This window comes from Erpetoichthys calabaricus, chromosome 12 (assembly GCF_900747795.2).
Source record: "Erpetoichthys calabaricus chromosome 12, fErpCal1.3, whole genome shotgun sequence".
NCBI lineage: Eukaryota > Metazoa > Chordata > Cladistia > Polypteriformes > Polypteridae > Erpetoichthys > Erpetoichthys calabaricus.
Genome location: NC_041405.2, coordinates 149,547,722 through 149,572,419, shown reverse-complemented (window position 1 = coordinate 149,572,419; position 24,698 = coordinate 149,547,722). Strand labels below are relative to the sequence as shown.

The 24,698-nt window shown below is 37.6% G+C and overlaps 1 protein-coding gene across 1 annotated transcript in view; it reads left to right on the top strand.

Annotated features, from left to right (window-relative positions):
* Window positions 1-24,698, top strand: part of slc1a6 (solute carrier family 1 member 6) — a 69,775-nt gene that overhangs the window by 28,354 nt on the left and 16,723 nt on the right. The window contains exons 2-5 of the mRNA XM_028816552.2: window positions 2,004-2,264; window positions 19,031-19,168; window positions 21,959-22,166; window positions 24,496-24,538. Coding sequence (XP_028672385.1) covers window positions 2,048-2,264; window positions 19,031-19,168; window positions 21,959-22,166; window positions 24,496-24,538 — 606 coding nt within the window. The 5' untranslated portion in view covers window positions 2,004-2,047. The remainder of the gene's footprint in view (window positions 1-2,003; window positions 2,265-19,030; window positions 19,169-21,958; window positions 22,167-24,495; window positions 24,539-24,698) is intronic.

The following is a 24,698-nucleotide window of genomic DNA, read 5'->3' as shown; positions in this document are numbered from 1 at the left end:
CCTTGGTTGCTTTATGCAAGTTCTTCAGCAGGTCATGAAATGTCTCCGAGTTGTCATCAAACCAGTCTTGATAGTTCTTGCTAGTGCTAGGCAGTATGACCAAAATTCTATATCACGGTATTTTTCAAAATTATACCGGTTTCACGGTATTGGACGGTATTTTTTTCCGATGAATGAGTGGATGTTAATCACATTTTCCACTGCAATTACTGCAGTAGACTGGCTACGAATATCCTATTCCACTGTCATGAGAATTGTACATTGTACAAAAAAACATTTTAATGTGCACACAAATATTAATACAGGTTTGCATGGGCCCATAAAGTGATAGTTTTCAAGGGGGTGGCACTAATGAAGAGAAGGAATCACATTGCATGACAGTTGCTGTCAAAATATAGAACCTTTTTATTGAACAAATTTTGCAAACAACTTAAACTATAATTTTGACAACATATCTTCAACCATCCAAAGAGGCATTTAGACTTAGTAAAATATCCAGAGGTGCTTGTTAAAAGTTGTGTTGCACTAAACATGTCTTAGAAAAGTAATAAATAGTAAATATTTTTTGTAAACCAACTACACTTTCTGTTAATGTTAACAATCTCTGTCCACTGACACATTAGCTATCTGGATTATAATGGTGTTGGTTATCTTGTTTCACCGCTTGCTTTTTTTGTCGTAGGCAGTAACTCTAGCAGATGCGTCTACAAGCGACATTTGACTCAAGTGTTCTCTAGCTTTTTCAGTATTACATGAGGGTGTGGAGGATGCCAATCTTAGTTCCATACATTCATGGTACTCCACAGCATGTTTGCGGCTAAGGTGGTGCAGCAAATTACTCATGTTGCCGCCTCTGGCTACAACTTTAGCTCAACGGCATTTGTAGTAAATAGTTGTTTAGTCCACATCCGATCTTTCTTTTAAAAGCAAAGTATCTCCAGACAACAGACATGGCTCCTTTTTTCGGCAAAGTTCTTCTGTTTCGTCATGTTCAACTTTATCATCTGCTACAGCTTCAGTTTTGGAATGTTCTCTGTCCATTTTCACCTCTCAATACCTCCACTAACGCATGTTCTCTGTTGCATACGTGTTTAGCGGTGTAGCAGTGAAAAAGGTCCCCCCTTAAACAGTTTCCCACTGCACCATGTTCTGAATGTTGTTTAGGCTATTTAAACTGGTGTTGCGGTATAAGAAAAATCCATATCATAACAAAAATAAAAAACGGTTTTCGGTATGAACTCATACACCTTCCAGCACTAGTTCTTGCTCTTACAGCCAATGGTTTGGGTTACTGACTCATAGGGAGCTGAGCTAATGTAATCCCACTTCTGGTCCATGTTGCTCAAGGAAGGCTCAATTTTCCCTAGTTTCTCAGCTAGGGTGCGACAGAACTTGTTTCTTACATCAATGTTTGCCAGGCGATTGCAATCTAGTGGCCTCCCATTGGACCCTTGCATCCGCAAAGGGGGTGGACTTTCATTGGTCTCTTGGTCATAATCATATGGTGATCTGTCCAGCATTCTGTACCTCTCATGGCATGGGTGATGAGAGCATCCCTGATGTCAGTACATCTCACTATAACATAACCATTTAGTTTAGTGGTTTCTGAAATCCACCCATTGGGGGATTCTAATCACTTTTTGGGGTTTGAATATTTTTTCTTGTAATAAATAAATGCATATTAATCATTTGTTGTTAATTTGTAAGGTGAGATGGTGATTGCCTGAGTTTTGGATGTTATTCTAGTCATTGTGTGTTGATCTCTTAAGGGCATTTTTACCATTTTGATTTGTTGACACAAATGCTGATTGTTAAGTTCCTGTATAAATACCACCACTCACTCCTTAGTTTAACTTACCACTACTCCCACCTTCATGCATGTGAATTATTTTTTTTCTGCTTTTTTCAGTAATTATGTTCCTTTCTCCAGAGTATTGTTTATGTATGTGTAATGTGTTTTTCATTTCCTTCAGTTTAAACCCTGTGCACTTTTCTTTTGACAGTCTCCCAAGAATCGTGCCTCCTGGACCAAGTCCTGGAACTGATTATGAATGAGCGTCAAACAAATATCAACAGCATTTTTCTTACTGAAGACATTGACAAACCCCAAATTGTAAAGAGTCGAGTTCAGAGGTTAAAGCAAGTCATGCAAAAACGAGCTGCCCACGCCCAGAAAAACATGACCACCGTTACGAAAAAGAAGGTGCAGAACTTTCTGCAGAGGAATGCATTTGTATTTTTCACTGTAGTGGCTGTAATACTGGGTAAGCATGCTTTATTTTCTGATACCTGGTTTTCCTTAAAGGCTGTACATAGAGATTTATGGCTGATTTATTGTTTGCTTGGTAAGGCTTCCTATAAGCTATTGTTTGCAGTTTAATAGTACACATTCTGTCAGTTAATTTATTCTATTAACATTTTTTTTTACTGTGGGCCGAAGAGGTTAATGTTCAATATGCTACAATCTTCCTTATGAGTTAGTAATTGTAGTTTGCTCTTATCTATCTTAACTCACACAGTCAACAGAAGCAATTAAGACGACAGATAGGATGCTAGGTTTTATAGTTTATTCCATGGAGAATAAGTCGAGATCTAGGTTTCATTTAAGCTATGTAACACATTTACGAAGCATCATGTAGAGAACTGTGTGCAGTTTCAGTCCTACTATTACAAAGAGACATATCCACACTAGAGAAAGTCTTGATTACAGAGACCAGACTTGCCTAGGAATATGATAGATAGATAGACAGATAGATACTTTATTAATCCCAAGGGAAAATTCACAAATGATGTGCGAACTATGAAGAATGACTGATGGAGTTGAACTTTATTCATTTCAGCAAATGGATATTAAGAGGTAATGTGATTTTAAGTCTTTATAATTATGAATGGTGTAAAATACTAAATTAATTGTCACTAAGACCATGCGGACATAGATAGGAACTTAAATATAAATTTCACACAAATATTGAAAAATTTTTCTTTGCGCAGAGAACCACAGTCGCATGGAATAGGTAACCAGGTAGTGTGGCAGATAAAACTTTGGAGATCTTTGAAATTCACTTTGATTTTATTTTAGAGAAATTAAGGGAATAGAATAGAGTAGCTTTGTTAGGCTCATTGCCCAGTTCTAGCCAAAATTGTTCTAATGTTTTAATGGTATTGGATTTTTTTTCATTCAATAACTCACACAATAATCACAAAATGTGTTATTTGTTCAGGTTTTCTGATCTAATATTAGATTTTGGTGGAAGTTCTGAAAATATATACCTTTGAAATAATAGAGGAAATCAAGAAGGGGTAAATACTTGACATGGCAATGTATATGGTAACAATTTATTCTCAATTTAATCACTCCTTCAAAGTGACATTATAATAGGTTTAAAAAATAGAATAAGAATTCCCTCAAAAATACACTTTAGAAATTGGGAAATGGATGGAAGGATAGATAGATACTTATTAATCCCCAAGGGGAAATTCATATACTCCAGCAGTAGCATACTGATAAAAAAACAATATTAAACTAAAGAGTGATAAAAATGCAGGTATAACAGACAGTAACTTTGTATAATGTTAACGTTTACTCCCCCGGGTGGAACTGAAGAGTCGCATAGTGTGGGGGGAGGAACAATCTCCTCAGTCTGTCAGTGGAGCAGGACAGTGAAGCAGTCTGTCGCTGAAGCTGCTCCTCTGTCTGGAGATGATACTTTTCAGTGGATGCAGTGGATTCTCCATGATTGACATGAGGCTGCTTAGCGCCCATCGCTCTGCCACAGATGTCAAACTCGGATTATTCAGATTATTTAATCCATTTCACAGAAAGTAGATTTGATTTTTTGAGAGGACACTTGCTGACTTTTGAATCCTGCTGGGACACTTAAACACTCAAGAGGTGAATTACAAAAATACCTGGAGGAGCATGATTGAGGAAATCTAGGTCAACCAATGTGGCAATTTTTGGAATTTGTGATAGTTACAAACTGTTCATAGCAAACACCATGCTAAAACACAAAGTTGCATATAAATTTACCTTATATCAGAGTAAACAGTAGGTCAAGAAAGTGATAGATATAGCAGTGGCTGAAGCTAAATATATTTATCAGTGTTCTCCCCAGAAATGTTTTCCAGCCGGGTGACATGAAAAAGTAGCCGGGTGGGGCGGGACAGGGAAATTTGGTGGTGGGGAAAATTAAATGTGCACTATTTTTATTAGTTAATTATTATTAACTATTTTCCAATGCTCAATATGGCTTCCTTTTTTTAAGGTTTGACACTTGTGCCAGAATATTTTTATTAAATTTAAGAAGTATCCAATTCAGGATCCTGCAACCCTAACAAAAATTTTAAATAACAATTGTTATGACATAAACCAAGAGGCACAGGTATTGTTGCTGTCGGGAAGAAAAGTGAAAACAATGGAAAAAAAAAGTATGGGAAACCTAATGAAGAAAAATTTTAAAAATATTCTTCAAAGCCAGCTTGCACATGCAGAAGGTGTCTTCAGCTAAATATTTATTCCTCTTTTTTCCAAGAAGCCCAGTTGTCTGCAGCTTTCCCAAAATCAAAGTCCCCAGGATCTGGACCCTCCAAGGAGGTCAGCATGAAATTATTTAGCGTGCTTTGATTCATGCAATTTCTCAAACATGTCTTGATCCTTTTAAGGGCAGAAAACCCCCTTTCACATTCAGCTGTGCTCACTGGGATCACTAGCCCAACATGAGCTAGTTTGGCTAAATTTGGAAACAACTTTTTGAGCTCTGATGTCATTGCCGTTTTTAGTAAAATCTGTTTTGGACTGAAGTCTTTGTATGATTGACTTCTGATCATTTTTGACGCAACTGTCCATTCTTGCCTGCTACTTTCAAATTTTAAAATTGGAGGGCTACCGTTTTTGGAGTAATGATCGAAAGAATTTCAGCAGACCCACTTGAATCGTGAGTTTCTGCACTGAAAACTTTTGAAAAGCTGGAAATAATTGGCATGTCAGGGAGTCTTGCATCTAGGAGCTTCACAACTGTCTCTAGGTATCTATCATATATTACAGTTTTGAATGACATTACATCACTCTGTGTATAAACAATGCGGAGATCTTACCATTCTTCTGCCAGACAATGATGAAGGCTGTGAAAATATCTCCCAGGAGTGTGTTTCATGTCCATGATGGACAATTTTGTGGCAAGCAAAATTGGCTCTATTTTGGTAAGATTGACATCTTGCCTTTGCCAAGCCTTAGATAAGTTGGACAATAAAGGTAATACGTCTGAAAGCATCATCAGAGAGGAAACAAAATTGAACGTTTTAATACATCTGCTTAATCCTTCAGCTGTGATGTCATTTCATTCAGTGGCCTCTCTTTCCAGTGCAGCTATGACACTCATCATACACTGTCGTAGTGACTGTACTGCAGAGTCATGAGACAGCCATCTAGTGTCACTGGTCATTTTCAGATTAATCTGGGGAATGTTCAGAATATTTTGGATTTCCGTTAAACCCGCCATCCTAACTGAAGAATTTTGGAAGAAATAGAACAGCTGCCTTAAGATATCGTTCAGTTTTGTTAAATAAGGTACAGCAGCTGCTGTTTGGGCACTTGCAAGGGCCAATAGGTGGTTTACACAGTGGCAGTTGACAAGAGTCCATATGTTTTATCTTTAAGCAGTTTTGCCACACCTTTCTGTTTCCCAATCATAACAGCCGCTCCATCTGACCCTAGTCCAACCAGATTAGCAGTTTTCTAGCCTAGAGTGTCCATAGTCTCACTCAGTGTGTTGGTTATAGTCTTCACTTTGCCATCAATCATATTGCGGATTGAGACAAAACTAATTCTGACCTCTTTAGTGACCTGGCAAACATATTTAATGTAAATAATTAATTGTTTTACAACTGAGATGTCTGTGGTTTCATCACATAAAAAACTGAAAAAATTTTCAGCATGTATATTTTTCAGTATGTTAGACTTTATTTCTGATGATAAGACATCCAGCAGCTCTTGTATTATTCTTTCAGTGTTGTAATGTGCATTTTTACCAACACTGAGATGTTGTGAAAAGGAACAATCCATTTCTTTACAGAGTCCCAACAGCTTTTCAAACAACGTTGTATGTGGCAACTCATTTTTTGCCAACCAATACATGGATCTTAAAGCTCCCACAAAGGCATCTCTCTAAGTTATTTAACACAGATACAGATCTTTCAATTTGACCGATTCCAGTTTGCTGTAGCGCACGCTTTCCTAAAAGGTCAGCAGAAGACTCAATGTGTGTTTTACTTTTTTCATGGTCCAGAAAGCTTTCTTTTCGAATTCTTGTGCATGGCACGTTTACCCAAGGTAACTCCCTCCTTGGGGGTTGTTTGTTTGAATATTTCATGCACAATGAGCACCACATACCATTTTTTTTGACCGTTAGCCAATCAAAATCTTTAAACCATTATTTGTTTATGCGGGATAAGCGGTGCTTAGATTTATCAGTTGAGTGTGTGCTGAAGAGATTTCCCCTGATGGACCAGCCTCTGCAATGTCTTTGTTTGAAATTGTCACATCAGGAGTTGACGCTGCACCTTCATTAGTTTGTGGTGTATCTTTTCTGAAATAACTGAGCAGTGTTGTTTTCTGAACACTTTTTTTACTCATGTTGGTAAAACGTGTGGAAAAAATTAAAAGTACCTAGGAATAAGACTGTTGAGTGGGAAAGTAGGAGCCTGTTGGATATTCAATGCACACTTGCACTACGGCAGGGCAAGATATGAACAAAAAAGGAATGGCATATGGGTCATTTTAACAAAACCCTCAGTAATTCAGTGACAAAAATTTTGCTCAGGACACAGTGTGTGTTGCAAGGGTTTCTGCACACTTTTTGCAATATGGACGCAGGTCCAAATATGAACAAATATAAGAACGGCAGATGGGGTCACTTTAACAAAACACTCCGTATAAGCAAATATAAAAATGGCAGAGGGAGTCACTTTAACAGGAACCACAGTGAGTGCTACAAGGATTTTTGCATACATACATACATCTAATGCTTAAACAACTGTATATATATATATTAGTTTGCTATGTACTGAACAAGAAGAGAGCAGCTGTATGCTTAGCGGCACTACACTGACTGCACTGACACTGAGAACAGAGACGTCACTTCCTGACGCCTTGTTTTCTGATACAGGCTGGTTCCACTAGTCTTTATTTTTATTTTATCAGTCCTCCTCTCTCCCGCCCACCTCCACATCCTCTTTGCTTGTGAGCTGCCGCTCTGCCCCCACTATTAGCATGTACAAGCCCCTCTCACCCGTCCACCTCCCTATACTCCTTGCTACTGTATTTAGCTGCTACGCCCCCGCTATTACCATGTACAGCCCCCTCTCGAAAGCCCACTTCCCCATACTCTTTGCTTGTGAACCCCGCTTTGCCTCATCCCTGCTATTAGCTTGTTCAGCATCGAATGATCGGAAACATCCCGTCCCACGCCTATCCCCTCGCCACTTGCGATCCTGCTTTTAAACTATTTTCCCACCCGCCCGCTCCTCCCTTGCCATCTCTGCAGATCATTAGATCTGCCTGTGCCTGTAGATCTGAGGCGGTCATCTCGCAATGTCATGCTGGGCGAAGCGCCTGGCTAAAAGACGCTAGGGAGAACACTGTTTATTAAGTCCCATCAATATAAGAAGTGATATATGGCCAGTTGAAAATGCAGACATTCAAATCATTAACTTCAGTTTTCTGTTTTCTTGGAGGAAATAAACCAATAGGGCGCTGACTGCCCTTTATAACTGGAATAGTAACTTTTTGGTGACTTAGGCCAACTGACATGTTTCTCTTCCTAGGCATTCCACAGTATAACATAAACAGGTTGAAATTCACAATTATTAGAGCTTTGTAACTATATGGAGTAAAAGGAAAAAAATGTTGTTCCCATAATAACCTCTGTTTGAGTAGTATTAACAAATAAACAGACTTGCCATATAAACAGGAGATCTGCTGGTCTGCTCGGGGTTTCCTAAACTAATGTAATAAGTCATCAGCCTGGATGTAACCCCTTCAACTCATTAGGCATTACTTACAAAGCAGGCTGATCAATCTACAGCTTTGGAGCTAAAGACTTTAACTCACGTGGTAGTTTTCTTTTTTTGTTGGAACCATTATTGGAACAGCATCTTTCCACTTTAATGTACACTCTGGTATGTGCACAAGTTAAGTTAATTAAATAGAGTCTAAGCTATTTAAAGCTTCAAGTCTAAGAAAGAGAATTTTGAATTTGGACCTAAACTTAAGTTGACGCCTGTATAGAGACTTAAGTATGAGAGTTATATTGTTGTACACATTAGTTGTTGTAATAATCATGCCTGCAGCTGCATTCTGAATGAACTGAAAGCTAAGCAACATTTAGACAGTGGTGTCATAGTCATCAATTTGGCTTGAAGTAAGTGTACAAACTAAGTTGGAATGGGTGCTTAAACGCTGGTCTCAACTGAAGATCTAGTTGAGGAATGAAAGGAGCATTTTTGGGAACTTCTAAACTTTCTTCTCCTGCTGGCACAGCCTCAGAGTTGAAAGCAGCGCTTCACTGGATAGAAAAGGAAGCAGTTGAGATACTTCTGTGTCTAGTAAAGTTGCCTCCTTGGTGTCCTGTGATAGGGTTTTAGCTAAAATATGCTAGTGAGAAGAGACCCCAAGGTATACATAGAGTGTATTGGAGAAACCATGTCATTTGCTGACAGTATGGTTGATTCCCCATGAGAAATTCCAAAATGTTGCTAAGGATTTTATAGCCCGATTTGGGAATTTTAGCATGTTGTTACTGTGACCTTCATTAGGACAAGCAGATGGAAAGTGAGTCAGATTAAATTAGCACATGAGCAGATGTGCACTTTATCACCTTTGCTTTCATGTAACAACATAATGTAATTTTGCAATCAAAATACAGATTTCAGTGACCTCTAAGAATCTCAGTAAGCCTCCAGGTATGGCACTATAAAAATGTCAAGCTTGATTGCCATTAAAAAGTTTTAAAAAATACATTCATGAATTCTTACCTATATTTTCGTTAAATTTACCCATTTAATCTTATTCTTTGATAGTATGAACTGAAACCTACTTGAACAGGAAGTTTCTGTGGGTTGTAATACATTTGAAAATGTGATGGGAATTCTGCACAGATTGATAAGAAAGTAAGAAAAAGAGAAAAGAAAATGACAAATGGAAGAAATAAAAAGACATGTCAGGATGAGAAAGGAGTGACAATTGGACTGTAAAGACAAAAATATTGAGCAGATAGGAAAATCTCTGGTGTTTCATATGGAGAAACAAGCAGGGAACCCAGGAGTGAAAGAGAAGAAAAAAGAAATTTGTCCAGAATCTGTAACAGATGGTCATGAATTTATTTATTAAGCACTCTGATTGCTGTTTGCCCAGGATGGTCTTTTCCATTGTAAAATGATTTTTGTATATTTAGTGAGACAAGACAAAGTTAAATTTGCTTTTTATTTTTCATAACTGGTTTTTCAGTAGTTAATTTGTTAAGCTACTATTTTGCATTTTGAGGTGGTATGCTTTGAAGTTAGAGTTTAATATAAATACCAATTCAGAATTTGTGAATGTGCAGACCTTTTTTCCTTAAAAGCTGATCTAATTTAATTTCATCCATAGTGATTTGTTTGGCACATTAACATGACGATATGTCTTAAGATATGAAAGTATTATAGTGGCACATTCTTGACTGTTGCTGTAGATCCAGATGGAATTCGTGTTTACTGAGACCAATCCAGGACGACGTGCTGCCATGTTAACAAGAGAACCCAAATCTGGCTCTCCCACTTCTGTTTATGTTTCCTCCTCCTCAAATTTCATTTACTAGGCAATTTATAAAGTCATTTTATGTAGCAGATATTTAATAGTATCAGTTTAAATATAGTAAATACTATAAATATAATACATACTAGGGGACTTTGCCCCCTTCTCGCTTCGCTCGCCAACCCCTGGGCCGGCGCTATGTGCAAACCACTTTGCGCTTCTGCCGCTCGCATACGAGATGTGAATTTACAATTTAAACAGATTGTTATTTTCATGGGAATTGTTAACATATGCATAATAGAACTAACTATTTTTACATTACAGCGAGTATCAAGATCTCCTTTGTTGTCTAATGTTATCCGGGTAAGATGTACTACATTATCTTTTTTGGATAAATCCTTCTTTCAACAGTAATTTGTGCGGTGGAAGACCGGACGGTGTTAACGATTTGTAGTTATTTTTCGGAATATTGTAAGTTGATGTTTTCTTCTTCTGCACAATCACCACCAACTGTTTCAGCATAGTCTATTAATACGCATTTAACCAATTTGCCATGTAACCAATCGACAATTTTCACATTAATTCATTTGACTTCATTGTTTCTCAGTGCTAGGATTGCCTGTGTACTCATTTCTTCTGTTGATATCCCTTCCCTGAAATTCATCAATAAGATTTGGACATAATATGTTTTCTTTAATTCGGAACTTAAAGTGAGGAAAATGTAAAAATTTATAAGAGCTGAGAGAGCAGGAAATGTTTCTGTTAAAAACATTCACACGAATGAGATGTGAGTGGACCGTGTGCGTGTTTGAATATGGTTGAGAGGAGGGCATAACTTGAAACAATCTCATGTCAAAAGTCTCGTCTCGTGGGACTTGAAAAAATCTCTTCAAAAAAAGTCTTGTCTCATCGCAGGATTTTTTTTAATATAATACTACGGGGCTCTGCCCCCTGGTCGCTTTGCTCGCCCATCCCCGGGTTTGGTTTACCGGATATACAATTTAAAGAGATTATTATTTTCATGGGAATTGTTACATATGCATTATTTTTTCTTTTACTTTAAAACATTTGTAAAAACAATACTTGTCCTTTATTTTCAGCCCTGGGCATGGTTAAATCTCTTTCTCGAAGGACGTGTTAACGCTGCTCGCGTTGTGAAGGGGGTGCGGCTAAACGCACGCTAGGGAGATGCCGTCAGATCATCTGCTGTCTTTCTGCTGCTGGCGAGCTGCCCGATCATTTCAAAGCCTGTACAGCAGCTGTCCTTTTGCCATTTCGTGTCTCTGCCACTCGTGTTGTGAAGGGGGGTGGGGTGGGGGTTATTCAGGCTGAACACACGCTAAGGAGAAACGGTCAGATCATCTGCTTGCTTTCTGCTCCTGACGAGCTGCGTGTTTTGCTTGTCGCTTGTCGTTGTTTTAAGAGCCTTGAGCACATGAAGCGTGTCTGCCAAAAGCAATCCAACAACTGCTAGATGTCTGTGGGCTTGTTTTAAATTATGTCTTACTGCCTTGTTTCGCGTGACGTTGTAAAATCAATACTTGTCTTTTATTTCCGGCCCCAGGCGTGGTTAAATCTCTTTCTCGCATGACGTATAACGCTGCTCACGTTGTGAAGGGGGAGAGGCTGATCACATGCTAAGGAGATGTCATCGGATCATCTGCGGTCTTTCTGTTGCTGCTGTTGTCGCGCTGCCTATCGATCATTTTAAAGCCTGTACAGCTGCTGTCCTTTTTGCCACTTTGTGTCTCTCCCTCACTCGCGTGGTGGTGGTGGTGGTGGTGGTGGGGGGGGATGTTGGGGACTGAACACATGCTAAGGAGAAGTGGTCGGATCATCTGTTGGCTTTCTACTGCTAGAGATCTGCGTGTTTTGCTTGTCGTTTTTTTAGAGCTGGGAGCAAGTTAATGTGTCACTCTCGGGACTTCAAATTGTCTTCTGAGAAGATCACATCTCATCTCATTTTTTTATAATAGAGAGATATACTACAGTATATAGACTGAGATCTTTTCCAGTCGGGTCCTAAAATCACAGGGTCACCTGTTCTTTTGTTTCAGGGACACTTGACTACAACCCACAATAGTTACCCCTGTTGATGTTACAGGGTCAGATTTCCAAACTTCACCAATGCTACCTACTCTCTAAAAGGAACAACAACATCTACCTGGGACCTTGTCTTGAATATCGGACACAAGATTTTTTAATTTTCCCACTATGGTCTCACCCATACACTCATGAAATGGCTAGGATGCCTTCCCTCTACAGTCATTTAGAACAATGCATGTTTCTTTCAGGGCACATATATACATGGACAGTGTAAAAGGGATCAGGAGATAAATGGCAGTTAAGAACCAAGCTATAGGTCATTGCCAAAAAATTGTAAGAAATCTTAATGATAAAGCCAAAATGAAATCCTAAACTCAAAGTGAAGAAAAGAAATTAGCTCTATCTAAAAACAACTTGACCCATTTCGATTTGAATTTTAGGTTTGTACCCGCAAACTCAGACAATCAGAAAGTCTAAGGTGCTGGCTTTTATACTCAATGAACTGTAATTTTACATGTAGTGTAACCTGGGATGTTACTGGTAGAAACTCTGTAGAAATTGCTAAACAGCAAGTCAGAAAATGGCCTTGTCCATGGAATTCAAAATAGTGTTGTGAGAAGACACTCAAATATTTAAGCACCTGTAAAACGAGACTTTTAAAAAAATACATTAGAATTGGGGTCTAGCTGGATGGAGACTCAGTCTTGTTTTACCTTTTTTCTTTTATATTTCTGTTTTGTTTTCTTTATTGATTTTGAAGTAAATGGTTACATCTGTTATGTTACTATTTATTTGATCGAGTAGTATGTCATTGGAATGTTCTGCTTCTTGAAAATAAAAATTTACTTAAAAAAACAGAATTGGTTACTGGGGCCCAAAAAACCCCCAGTGAGATTCTGAACGGCCAAAGAATGCAAATAACATGAAAAACATTGGTGCTGAAATGTTGGATTTTGCTAGAACTTGCTTGTTACAATTTCACTGTGCTGTGCACACCTGGCAATACTACTACTACTGCTACACCCCTCTGCTGTGACACTGACATATTTTATATCCTTCCTGCTTCTAGGGCTACCTCTCCATTTTAGGCATGTCTGTGCTAAACTTTTATTTACTGTTGACTACCCTTTAGCAGCAAGACACCATTTTTGAAAATTGAAGATTTAGAAAACAACATTTTGATCATATTTAGAAACACAAGTGCTGGCCTTCAATTTAATACTAGGTATCACTCAGTACAAATCAACTTACTTCCAATTAGCAGTAACATGGCTTATTGCTCAGTACTCATACCACAATGCTGAAATTGAAAAATACCTTGAATATGTGCTGGTAGGATTAAAAGACTTGGAATTAATAGGCCTAGGAAACCAGCAAGAATGAATGTTCAGCTTTTAGCTGTATTCTGTATCATGAAGCACCTCACATAATTCAGAAAGACAGTTTTATCACATATGCATAGGAAGTGTTTTAAAAGAAACCTTATTTTAAATTTACATATAACTTGGCTACACTTCACCAATGCATGCATAAGGTAAATATTAAGAGACAAACCAAGCAAAATGACACCTTTTATTGGCTAACTAAAAAGATTACAATATGCAAGCTTTCGTGGCAATTCAGGCCCCTTCTTCAAGCAAGATGTAATCAATGTTTACATCTTGCTTGAAGAAGGGGCCTGAGTTGCCTCGAAAGCTTGCATATTGTAATCTTTTTAGTTAGCCAATAAAAGGTGTCAGTTTGCTTGGCTTGTCTCTACATTCATAATGGCTAACACGTACAACACCCTAGTACTACAGGTAAATATTAAGGAAATGCTTACCACTCTGTTCTTTTTTTTTTTTTTTTTGATTTCAGCATGGTTTACTCAGACCCAAACCTGTGGCTTTTTAGTTCATAGTTGCCCCAAAAATTATAGATGTGTCTGTTTGTTTTTATGCCAAAAATATTAGCCAATATGCTCACTTTCATCTTTGTGGTTCCTCTAATTAAATTCTTCAAGGGCACTCCCCCAACTAATAAACCTTCAAGAAGCAGTGGAAAAAACAGGGTACTTCTAGAAAGTTCACTTTCACTCAATACTAGCAGTTTCTGCGCTTAGTCTGCTGCCTATCTACAGTACTTTGGAAGTGGCTTTGCATCACTTGTCAAATTTCTACTATATGCAATCTCCAGAGTCAAAAGCAGAACATAAAAATCATTAGCTCTACTGATCATTAAGAAAAGAGTAAGTGAGGTGTTAATTATACAACTTGCAAAAATCTACACCCCCCCACTGCTTTTCGTGGCAGCAATATAATCCACAACAAATTTATATTTGTAAGAGATGCTGAGAGATTGTTTAACATTAGTAATATTTAAGAAAATGGGATGGGGGGGGGGGGTAGGGGGGTTGACTGTTTTACCAATTTAATGGTAGAAAAATATTGTATTCTCCAACACAATAGAGCCATAGAGTGGCATAAAACATTAATAGTTTATTTACCTACTGCATATCAAGCTATAGTAAACATAGAGAATTCTTATAATAGAAAACCCCCCACCATCCAACACCACATTTGCATTTTGGCCATCCTTTCTGAAATTACCTTTTGGAACACTAAGCCAGGAACTGTAGGCTCCCTTTCTTTACAGTGAAAGTCCATATCAGCTATTCAGTAATACAGTAGCAAAGGCCATCCAGTTTCACTGTCACAATAAGGTGAGGGAATATAGAGGAACATTTTGCAAACAAAATATAAATAAATAAGTAAATAAATAACTAAGCAAGTAAATAAATACATTGTGAAAAGTGACAATAAATAAATGTTAATAAAATGGTGTTTGAACATAAATAGGTAAATCTGTCAAAAAATGTGCTTTTTTTTTGTTTTTTTCTTTATGTATTTAATTATTTCTTCTTTTACTTATTTCAGTGTCACCTGCTAAGGAAATCCTCTGTAATTAAAGAATAGTTGTGAGACACTGGTTTTAAATCAGTCCAAAAATGGATATGTTTTATTACAATAAGCTTGAAGGAATCAATTAAAATCATTTAAATCAGTTCACTGTAGCTGACTGTCTGAAATGGCAAAGCAGTAGCCTTTTATAAAGTAGGTTCACTTCCATAACACAGTTTAAGAAGCATTTTGGACTATGCCAGAAAAATAGATGAATGGTATACAGGGGTGGGGGTTGATTTGTTTTCGATCCTATTTTTGTAAAAATTGATCTGTTTGTATGGAATGTTGTGTGATTTCAATAAAAATCAATAAAAAAAAAAAAAAGATGAATGGTAGATAGATAGATAGATACTTTATTAATCCCATTCACATATCAGTAAAACACATCTATGTCTTAGAATTATCTAAAGGTCCCAAAATAGTTAAACAGATTAAATGTCTCTTGGCAAATATCTGGTTCATTGAAAAGTAATTCTTTTATGTACATTATTAGCAGAGAACAAAAGAAAAGAAGTGTCATATAATCTCACCTGTTTAATGATGTTCTGATACAAATGATTTAGAATGACCTAGCTAAACAGGCAAACGCAGTTTCAAGCACTTTATAAATACATACAGTAACTTTTTGCCTAACACTCCAAAAGCATATGGAGGAATATTTTGGAGAAAACTAAATAAATAAATATGCAAATAAATAAAATTACTTTGAAATGTGACAGTAAATAATTAAATCATGCTTGGTGTGCTTAAATAATTAAATGTGTCATGAAATATGTTTTTTGCTACACATTTCATTATGTATTATTTATTTCCTTATTTATTTCAGTGACACCACACACTGAAATAAGTTTTGAAATGAAAACTGTAGTACTAGGGTGTTGTACTGTGTTAGCCATTATGAATGTAGAGAGAAGCCAAGCAAAATGACATCTTTTATTGGCTAACTAAAAAGATTACAATATGCAAGCTTTCGAGGCAACTCAGGCCCCTTCTTCAGGCAAGATGTAATACAGAGACTGGAGTTCCCAATGTTTATATACACATTCTAGGACAAGAAACAACATTGGTAAATCTTTAAATGAGAAATTTTAAATGTAAAAAATTAATAGATTCATTCAGGCTAGGGTTAATTTAACAAGAGAGAAAAGAACAATGTATGGTCAAGATCTCTGGGTAGAATAACAGTCCAACAAAGTCTTTTGAAGTTTGTAAAGAGTTTTTTAAAAAAAATGTGGATCTGTAGACAGGTTGTCATTCTGAGAGATGTAAACAATTCTCATATCTGGCCATAAAACTCTTGTCTCTATTCAATCCATGTTGTAATGTATTAACTTTTAGCATGAGTTTAACTTCCCATTCTTTTCTTTCTTGTTGTGTTTTGAACTTGCCCATAAGCACTGTGACTTTAAAGTCCCTCTCACAGTGTCCATGGCTGTTGAAGTGGGACACTACAGGAACATCTGTGTTGCCATGTTTAATGTGGAACCTGTGTAAATTCATTCTCTGGAGGAGTGTTTGTCCAGTTTCTCCCACATAGAGTGCAGTGTCAGGACATTTCATGCAGAAAATTAGGTAGACTACATTAGATGATCTGCAGGAAAATGATCCCTTTATGTGATGTTCAAGTCGGCAGTGTGGTATAACTGTACGGTCTGTATCATAGATGTGGGCACATGTTTTGCATCTTTTCTGTAGGCATAGAGATGTGCCATTTTCTGTTGGTTCACTTAAGGAGCTTCGGACAATTAGTTGTTGAAGGTTTGGTGGTTGTCTGTATGCCAGGAGGGGAGGTTCAGGAAATACATTTTTCAGTGTTTGGTCATTGTTTAGCATTGGCTGAAGTTCTTTTATAATTTTTCGAAGTGTTTCAAGATGTGGGTTGTAGGTAACAACAAGGGGGATGCGGTTCTTGTTGTCTTTGTTTTTATATTCCAGAAGGTTGTCTCCAGGTATGGCAGTAGCTCTTCTTATTTGAGTGTCTGTTGTTTTGGGGGTGTAACCTTGTCTGATGAAATCTTGTCTGAGCTCCTGCAGTTGTTGATCCCGGTCTGTCGGGTCTGAGCAAATACGATTGTACCGTATTGCTTGGCTGAAAATAATGGAGCACCTTGTATGCTTGGGGTGGAAGCTATCACTTTTCAGGTAGGTCCGTCTGTCTGTCGGTTTGTGAAAAACCGAAGTTAAAAGAGTGTTGTCTTTCAGTTGAACGGTGGTGTCAGGGAAGCTGACTTCTGTTTTTGAGTAATTCAGCTTCAGCTTTATGTTGGGGTGAAAACAATTATATTCATTATGAAAATGGAGGAGGTCCTTCTCACTGGCAGTCCAGATTATGAAGATGTCATCTATGTAACGGAGATACAACATTGGTTTTACGACGCACATTGACATTAAATTTTCCTCCAATTTTGCCATAAATAGGTTTGCATAGTGAGGTGCAAACCGACAGCCCATTGCAGTCCCCATTTGTTGCAAGTAGCAGTCTTGTCCAAAAGAGAATAGATTATGTGTCAGAGTGAATTGTATCATTTCTATTACTGACTTTGTGGGTAAATCATGTTGTTTGAGGTACATTTCACATTCCAATATGCCATCATCATCGGGGATGTTTGTATAACATCCATTGTGGCCAGTAAGGTTCCCTCAGGTAAGGGGCCTAAAGCAGACATTTTTTTAAGAAGTCAGTGGTGTCCTGGATGTAGCTGGTTGTATTATGGGTGAGGGGTTTAAGGATGTGCTCCACCCAACCTGAAATATTTTCTGTAAGGGAGCCAATTCCTGAGATTATAGGCCTTCCTGGGTTCCCTTCTTTGTGGATTTTAGGAAGCATATAGAAGTAACCCATTTTGGGGTTCTCAGGAATTAAACTGTTTACATGATCCCTGATGTCAAGAGGAAAGCTACTTACTATTTTTTTTAGTTTCTTTTTGTAGTGATCTGTTGGGTCTATAATTTTCATTCATCAAACTTAACAGGGTTGGCTCTAGTGAGTCTAGTTTTTTAATTGGTGAATCGGCAGTAGAGTGGATGTAAATTTTTGGCTATCAAGGGCCTTACGCAGACTTGTGATGATGCGGGTTCTACTCCATGCTTTCATCCAGACTTCTGGGGAGCTCTCAGTAATGTCACAGTTGAACTAGACAGTGTAGACGGCAACAATGAAGCAAGGGGATGGTGCTAAAAGTGCAAAGTGCTTTTATTTAAAACAACAAAGCCAAAAACAGTGTCCAAATAAATAGTGCAGTGTCTCAAATAGTTTTTAAATAATCCATTAAAACAGGTGAAAAGGTGGAGGTTCAAATCCAATAAATACATCCATTAAAAACGAGGTCAAAAACAATGGCTAGAGGCAGTCTTTTCTTAAAAATCTGGTGCTGCCTTTATCTCCCGTGCTTCTCCCATATGGGCCCTGCAACAGGGGAGTTGCCCTACCAGCAAATGCAGCTCCCTTCAGTTTTGGTCTGATAGCCTTCCGATCTCCGGCTACGTAGGGCTCTAGCCAGATCGAGACTTGGGTTCCCTCCCCAGCGGCCGGGGCGCTCACGCTGTGGCTCAACATTCCCAAAGCCTCCTCGACTGCCGCTGCCTTCAACAGCCAGTTGAATCCTCTGCCGGTCACTGCAGCTCCTCCAAACTGCTCAGCTGGAGCGACCACTTCAATCTACCCACTGCTCCGGCCACCCTACCATGCCCCCTCTATAAGCCACGAGTGTGGCGATTATCTATTAAAAAACTAGCCTTTTCAATTTGAGCTGTGGACCCACTATACCACAAGACTCCACTGGTGATTAATTCTGAGCTGCTTGAATTAAAGTAGCTGCTCTGCGCGTTAATTCTGGCCAGCTTTTTCTGCCACTGATATCTGCCATAAACTTGGACAGTCACAACTTAGAGCATGTGCTTCACTGACGATTCATCTTGATTGGTGAAAATGACAGTTTTCATTTTATTGCGCATATCATGATGTGTGCGGCGACACTGAAATAAATAAATGAAGACATAAATCCATAAAGAAAAAACAACCCAACCATAATATATGAAATATTTAATTATTTATGCTTACTTATGACAGTGTTTTTATTTATTAGTTTTCATATTTCACAATACATTTATTTTCATATTTATTTAAATTTGTCCAAAACATTCTTCCATATGGGGAAAATGTTCCATTTGTATTTTCAGAGTTGTTTACCTCAGCATATGTGTCAGAAGATTGCAGACTTATTAACATTTGGGACAATTTTTTTTTTTTTTAAAGGAATTGTGTTGGGATTTGGATTGCGGTCCTACAACTTGTCCCTTCGTGATATAAAATATTTTTCCTTTCCTGGTGAACTACTAATGAGAATGTTGCAGATGCTTGTACTCCCTCTTATTGTTTCCAGTCTTGTATGTGGTAAGTTAAAGAATTATCTTGATATTTTTCTTGTTTTGCTAAAACTGTGAAGCACACTAGATAAAATGTTCTTGTTAAATACAATTATAGATGTACCTTCTTAAAATATTTTAATTACAAATTTTAGTGCCATCCTACCCTAAGCCAACAGTCATGAGTTAATTCTGATTCATTTTTTTGAGTGATTGATATCATAGGAATGATATGAATAGGGATTGAGAGAACATTTGGTAATGTTAATAATTATTCATTGCAAGGTTAAGTAATTTTATTTATAGACCAGCTGGAAAAAAGTGTAACATTTTGTTCCTAAAGTAAGTATTTTGTACAAATTCTTGAATCATTTAAAACTGCTGTTTGAAGACAAAATAAAAGAGATAAGACTTTTTATACTGTACATGGGTAATTACTTTTGCCATTATTTTAATATGTATTCATTTTTCAAACTAATGTTTTATTTGAACATTTCTTTGTTGTTTAAATGTCTTTTGTTATCAGCATTCCAGTGAATAATGGCCAATGCTGCTAACTGACACCTTGTTACACCTTGTTCATATTTTCAGCCCTGTCACTCTTTGTTGAGCATTTGGACATTCTCACCATGTTCATATCGTTTTTTTTCTTTGTGAATTCAAAAGTACCTTAGCATAATTTGAAATTTGTGTATGTGTCAGAATGTCCTGTTATATAGAGGTATCCAATCCAAAATTATTTTCATACCTTGTGCAAAGTATTGCCGTCATAGACAATGAATGATAATGTACAGTAATGGTGAAAATGAGTTAAAAACCATGGACAGGTGGATTATGTACTTCTTGTGAGTTGTCGGGCAGTTTCTACTGCTACACGATTTTACATCATTTCAGTAAAGGGGGCCCTTGAATAGTTGACTTGATAAATTAAATACTAATATATATACAGTGGTGTGAAAAACTATTTGCCCCCTTCCTGATTTCTTATTCTTTTGCATGTTTGTCACACAAAATGCTTCTGATCATCAAACACATTTAACCATTAGTCAAATATAACACAAGTAAACACAAAATGCAGTTTTTAAATGATGGTGTTTATTATTTAGGGAGAAAAAAAATCCAAACCTACATGGCCCTGTGTGAAAAAGTAATTGCCTCCTTGTTAAAAAATAACCTAACTGTGGTGTATCACACCTGAGTTCAATTTCCGTAGCCACCCCCAGGCCTGATTACTGCCACACCTGTTTCAATCAAGAAATCACTTAAATAGGAGCTGCCTGACACAGAGAAGTAGACCAAAAGCACCTCAAAAGCTAGACATCATGCCAAGATCCAAAGAAATTCAGGAACAAATGAGAACAGAAGTAATTGAGATCTATCAGTCTGGTAAAGGTTATAAAGCCATTTCTAAAGCTTTGGGACTCCAGCGAACCACAGTGAGAGCCATTATCCACAAATGGCAAAAACATGGAACAGCGGTGAACCTTCCCAGGAGTGGCCGGCCGACCAAAATTACCCCAAGAGCGCAGAGACGACTCATCCGAGAGGTCACAAAAGACCCCAGGACAACGTCTAAAGAACTGCAGGCCTCACTTGCCTCAATTAAGGTCAGTGTTCACGACTCCACCATAAGAAAGAGACTGGGCAAAAACGGCCTGCATGGCAGATTTCCAAGACGCAAACCACTGTTAAGCAAAAAGAACATTAGGGCTCGTCTCAATTTTGCTAAGAAACATCTCAATGATTGCCAAGACTTTTGGGAAAATACCTTGTGGACTGATGAGTCAAAAGTTGAACTTTTTGGAAGGCAAATGTCCCGTTACATTTGGCGTAAAAGGAACACAGCATTTCAGAAAAAGAACATCATACCAACAGTAAAATATGGTGGTGGTAGTGTGATGGTCTGGGGTTGTTTTGCTGCTTCAGGACCTGGAAGGCTTGCTGTGATAGATGGAACCATGAATTCTACTGTCTACCAAAAAATCCTGAAGGAGAATGTCCGGCCATTTGTTCGTCAACTCAAGCTGAAGCGATCTTGGGTGCTGCAACAGGACAATGACCCAAAACACACCAGCAAATCCACCTCTGAATGGCTGAAGAAAAACAAAATGAAGACTTTGGAGTGGCCTAGTCAAAGTCCTGACCTGAATCCAATTGAGATGCTATGGCATGACCTTAAAAAGGCGGTTCATGCTAGAAAACCCTCAAATAAAGCTGAATTACAACAATTTTGCAAAGATGAGTGGGCCAAAATTCCTCCAGAGCGCTGTAAAAGACTCATTGCAAGTTATCGCAAACGCTTGATTGCAGTTATTGCTGCTAAGGGTGGCCCAACCAGTTATTAGGTTCAGGGGGCAATTACTTTTTCACACAGGGCCATGTAGGTTTGGATTTTTTTTTCTCCCTAAATAATAAAAACCACCATTTACAAACTGCATTTTGTGTTTACTTGTGTTATATTTGACTAATGGTTAAATGTGTTTGATGATCAGAAACATTTTGTGTGACAAACATGCAAAAGAATAAGAAATCAGGAAGGGGGCAAATAGTTTTTCACACCACTGTATATTATATATATACTTTTAGTTTATGTATCTAAAATGGATACTTCCAGCTTCAATTTAAAAGTTTGTGTTATGTTACATGGTAGTTTTGAACCTGCAAGTATTTAATGCTTTTGCTTCTATCAGTGAGCCTGACTTTTGTATTTCTTTTCTTTCTTCCACTCTTGTTTTGTAAGTTCTGCTTTTCAATAAATAACACTGACAACCTACTTTGGACTGTATTTAAGCACACCTGTCCCCGAAATATGTTGCAGGTATGTCATCTCTTGACAGTAAAGCTTCTGGAAAGATGGGAATCCGAGCTGTAGTCTATTACATGGTGACTACTTTCATTGCGGTGTTCATTGGTATAGTCATAGTGATGATAATCCGTCCTGGAAAAGGAAACAGAGACAGCATGGTCATGACAGAAAACAAAATTGAGCAAGTTCAGGCAGCTGATGCCTTTTTGGATCTGATCAGGTCAGCTTAAACTTATATTTTTGTGTGTTATTTTTTCTTTTTTTTTTTCTCTTTCCAGATATTAATTTCATTTTCATGAAATGCACATCTATATAATATATTATCTTTCAACCTGAAATTACTATCATTTGAATCTCTGAATTTTAGCTACACGTTGTATTTTCCCAGCAGTTTCATCTATTTTTACTTAAATGCAGTTTGAAAATGAAGTCTTGGTTTATATGATTATTCTAAATGACTAGGTTTTGCACTTTGCCAGTAGAGTTAAATCAACCATGTAGTATGTGTTTTGTTTCCCCAAATAGAGCCAAGCTGAAAATATTTTATTCACAGATCTTTTTAGTGATTCTTCTGTATGCTTAGTAAAAGGAATTTGCCTGAACTGTTCCTAAAACATTCATTCTTAAAATAATGTAAATCAGGTTGTTCTACTTAGAATAAAGTATTTAATTTTGAGTGGAAAATCTAACCTTTTATAACAAAAGATTGTTTTGGGGAGATTACAGATCAGCGCAAGATGAACATCTGGGTATACTAAAGAGTTGGCAGTAAAAATGAGTAGTATATTTATACTGTTTATCATGAAGTGAGAAGTCAAGCAAAATGATACATTTTATTGACTGACTAAAAAGATTACCATATGCCAGCTTTTGAGGCATCTCAGGCCCCTTCTTCAGCCAAGATGTAATACAGCAACTGGAGTTCCCTGTGTTTGTATAGACATTAGGACAGATACAACATTGGAAAACCTTTAAGTGAGACATCTTAAATGTAAAAAATTAATAGGCCTCTCCAGTCCAAGATTCATTTAACAAGAGAGGAGAACAATGTATAGTCAAGATCTTTAGACAAGATAACTGCCCAACAAAGTCTTTTGAAGTTTCTGATGAGTTTTTCAATACAATGTGGGTCTGTAGATAGGTTGTTTGTGTCAGTCCAAGACACAAGCCTCAAAGTTGGCCATAAAACTCTTGTCTCTATTTAAACCATGTTGTAATGGGTTAAAATTTAGCATGAGTTTAACTTCACATTCTCTTCTGTCTTGCTGTGTTCTGAAGTTGCACATAAGCACTGTGACTTTAAAGTCCCTCTCATAGTATACATGGCTGTTGAAGTGGGCTGCTACAGGAGCATCTGTGTTGCCATGCTTGATGTGGAAGCTGTGTAAATTCATTCTTTGACGGAGTGTTTGTCCAGTTTCTCTCACATAGAGTTCAGTGTCAGGACATTTCATACAAAGAATTGGGTAGACCAGGAAAATGATCCCTTTATGTGATGTTCTAGTCAGCAGTGTGGTACGACTGCATGGTCTATATTATAAATGTGAGCACACGTTTTACAACTTTTCTGTTGGCAGGGAGATGTGCTATTTTCTGTTGGTTCACTTAGGGAGCTTCGGACAGTTAGTTGCTGCAGGTTTGGTGGTTATCTGTATGCCAGTAGGGGAGGTTCTGGAAATAAATTTTTCAGCGTTTCGTCATTGTTTAGCATTGGCTGAAGTTCTTTTATAATTTTTCGAAGTGCTTTATGATGTAGGTTATAGGTGACAACAACAGGAATGTGCTTCTTGTTGTCTTTGCTTTTATAGAGCAGAAGGCAGTATGGCAGTAGCTCTTCTTATTTCAGTGTCTGTTGTTTTGAGGGTATAACCTTGTCTGATGAAATCCTGTCTAAGCTCCTGCAGTTGTTTATCCCATTCTGTAGGGTCTGAGCAAATACGGTTCTATCATATTGCTTGGCTGAAAATAATGGAGTGCTTTATATGCTTGGGGTGGAAGCTATCACTTCTCAGGTAGGTTTGTCTGTCTGTCGGTTATGAAAAACCGAAGTTAAAAGGGTGTCAAGGAAGCTGACTTCTGTTTTTCAGTAATTCAGCTTCAGTTTTATGTTGGGGTGGAAAGAATTATATTCATGGTCCTCCTCCAGCTCCCATGGAGCCCTGTGGGAATCCGAGGCACCACTGCAACCCATGGGGACTGCTATCTAGTGCTCTGAGGGAGGCAGTGCCCTGTGCATATCTACTCCCTCAGTCCTTCCTTTATAAAGGCATCCCAGCCAGAAAAGAGCCCTGGCCATGCATCACAGTGTCTTCAGTACATATAAACTGCTGTGGATAATCCATCAGAGGTGAAAATGATTGTTAGTTTTGTGTCTTTCCAAACATAATCAAAAAAGATTTTGTGTCCCAAGCTTGATTATGATTATTCTTTCCATTTGACTTGTCTGGCAGCTTTTATTTTTGGTCACCATTTGCCTATATATGCTTATTGTACTTGTTTTCTTGGTGTAGGAGAGTGACCATGCTAAATTATTTCTTTTTACCCTGTAGAAACATGTTTCCACCAAATCTTGTTGAAGCTTGCTTCAAACAGGTAAGGAACTTACCCCTATTTTCTTAAGAACTCTTTCTTTAACTTTGATTTATTTGTTTAAACTATAAAGAGTCTTTAAAAGTTTCCCCCACTCAAACTTTTTTTGTGATCAAGTTTTCATTGTATGAGAAATCACTGATTCATGCTTACCTCATTTGAA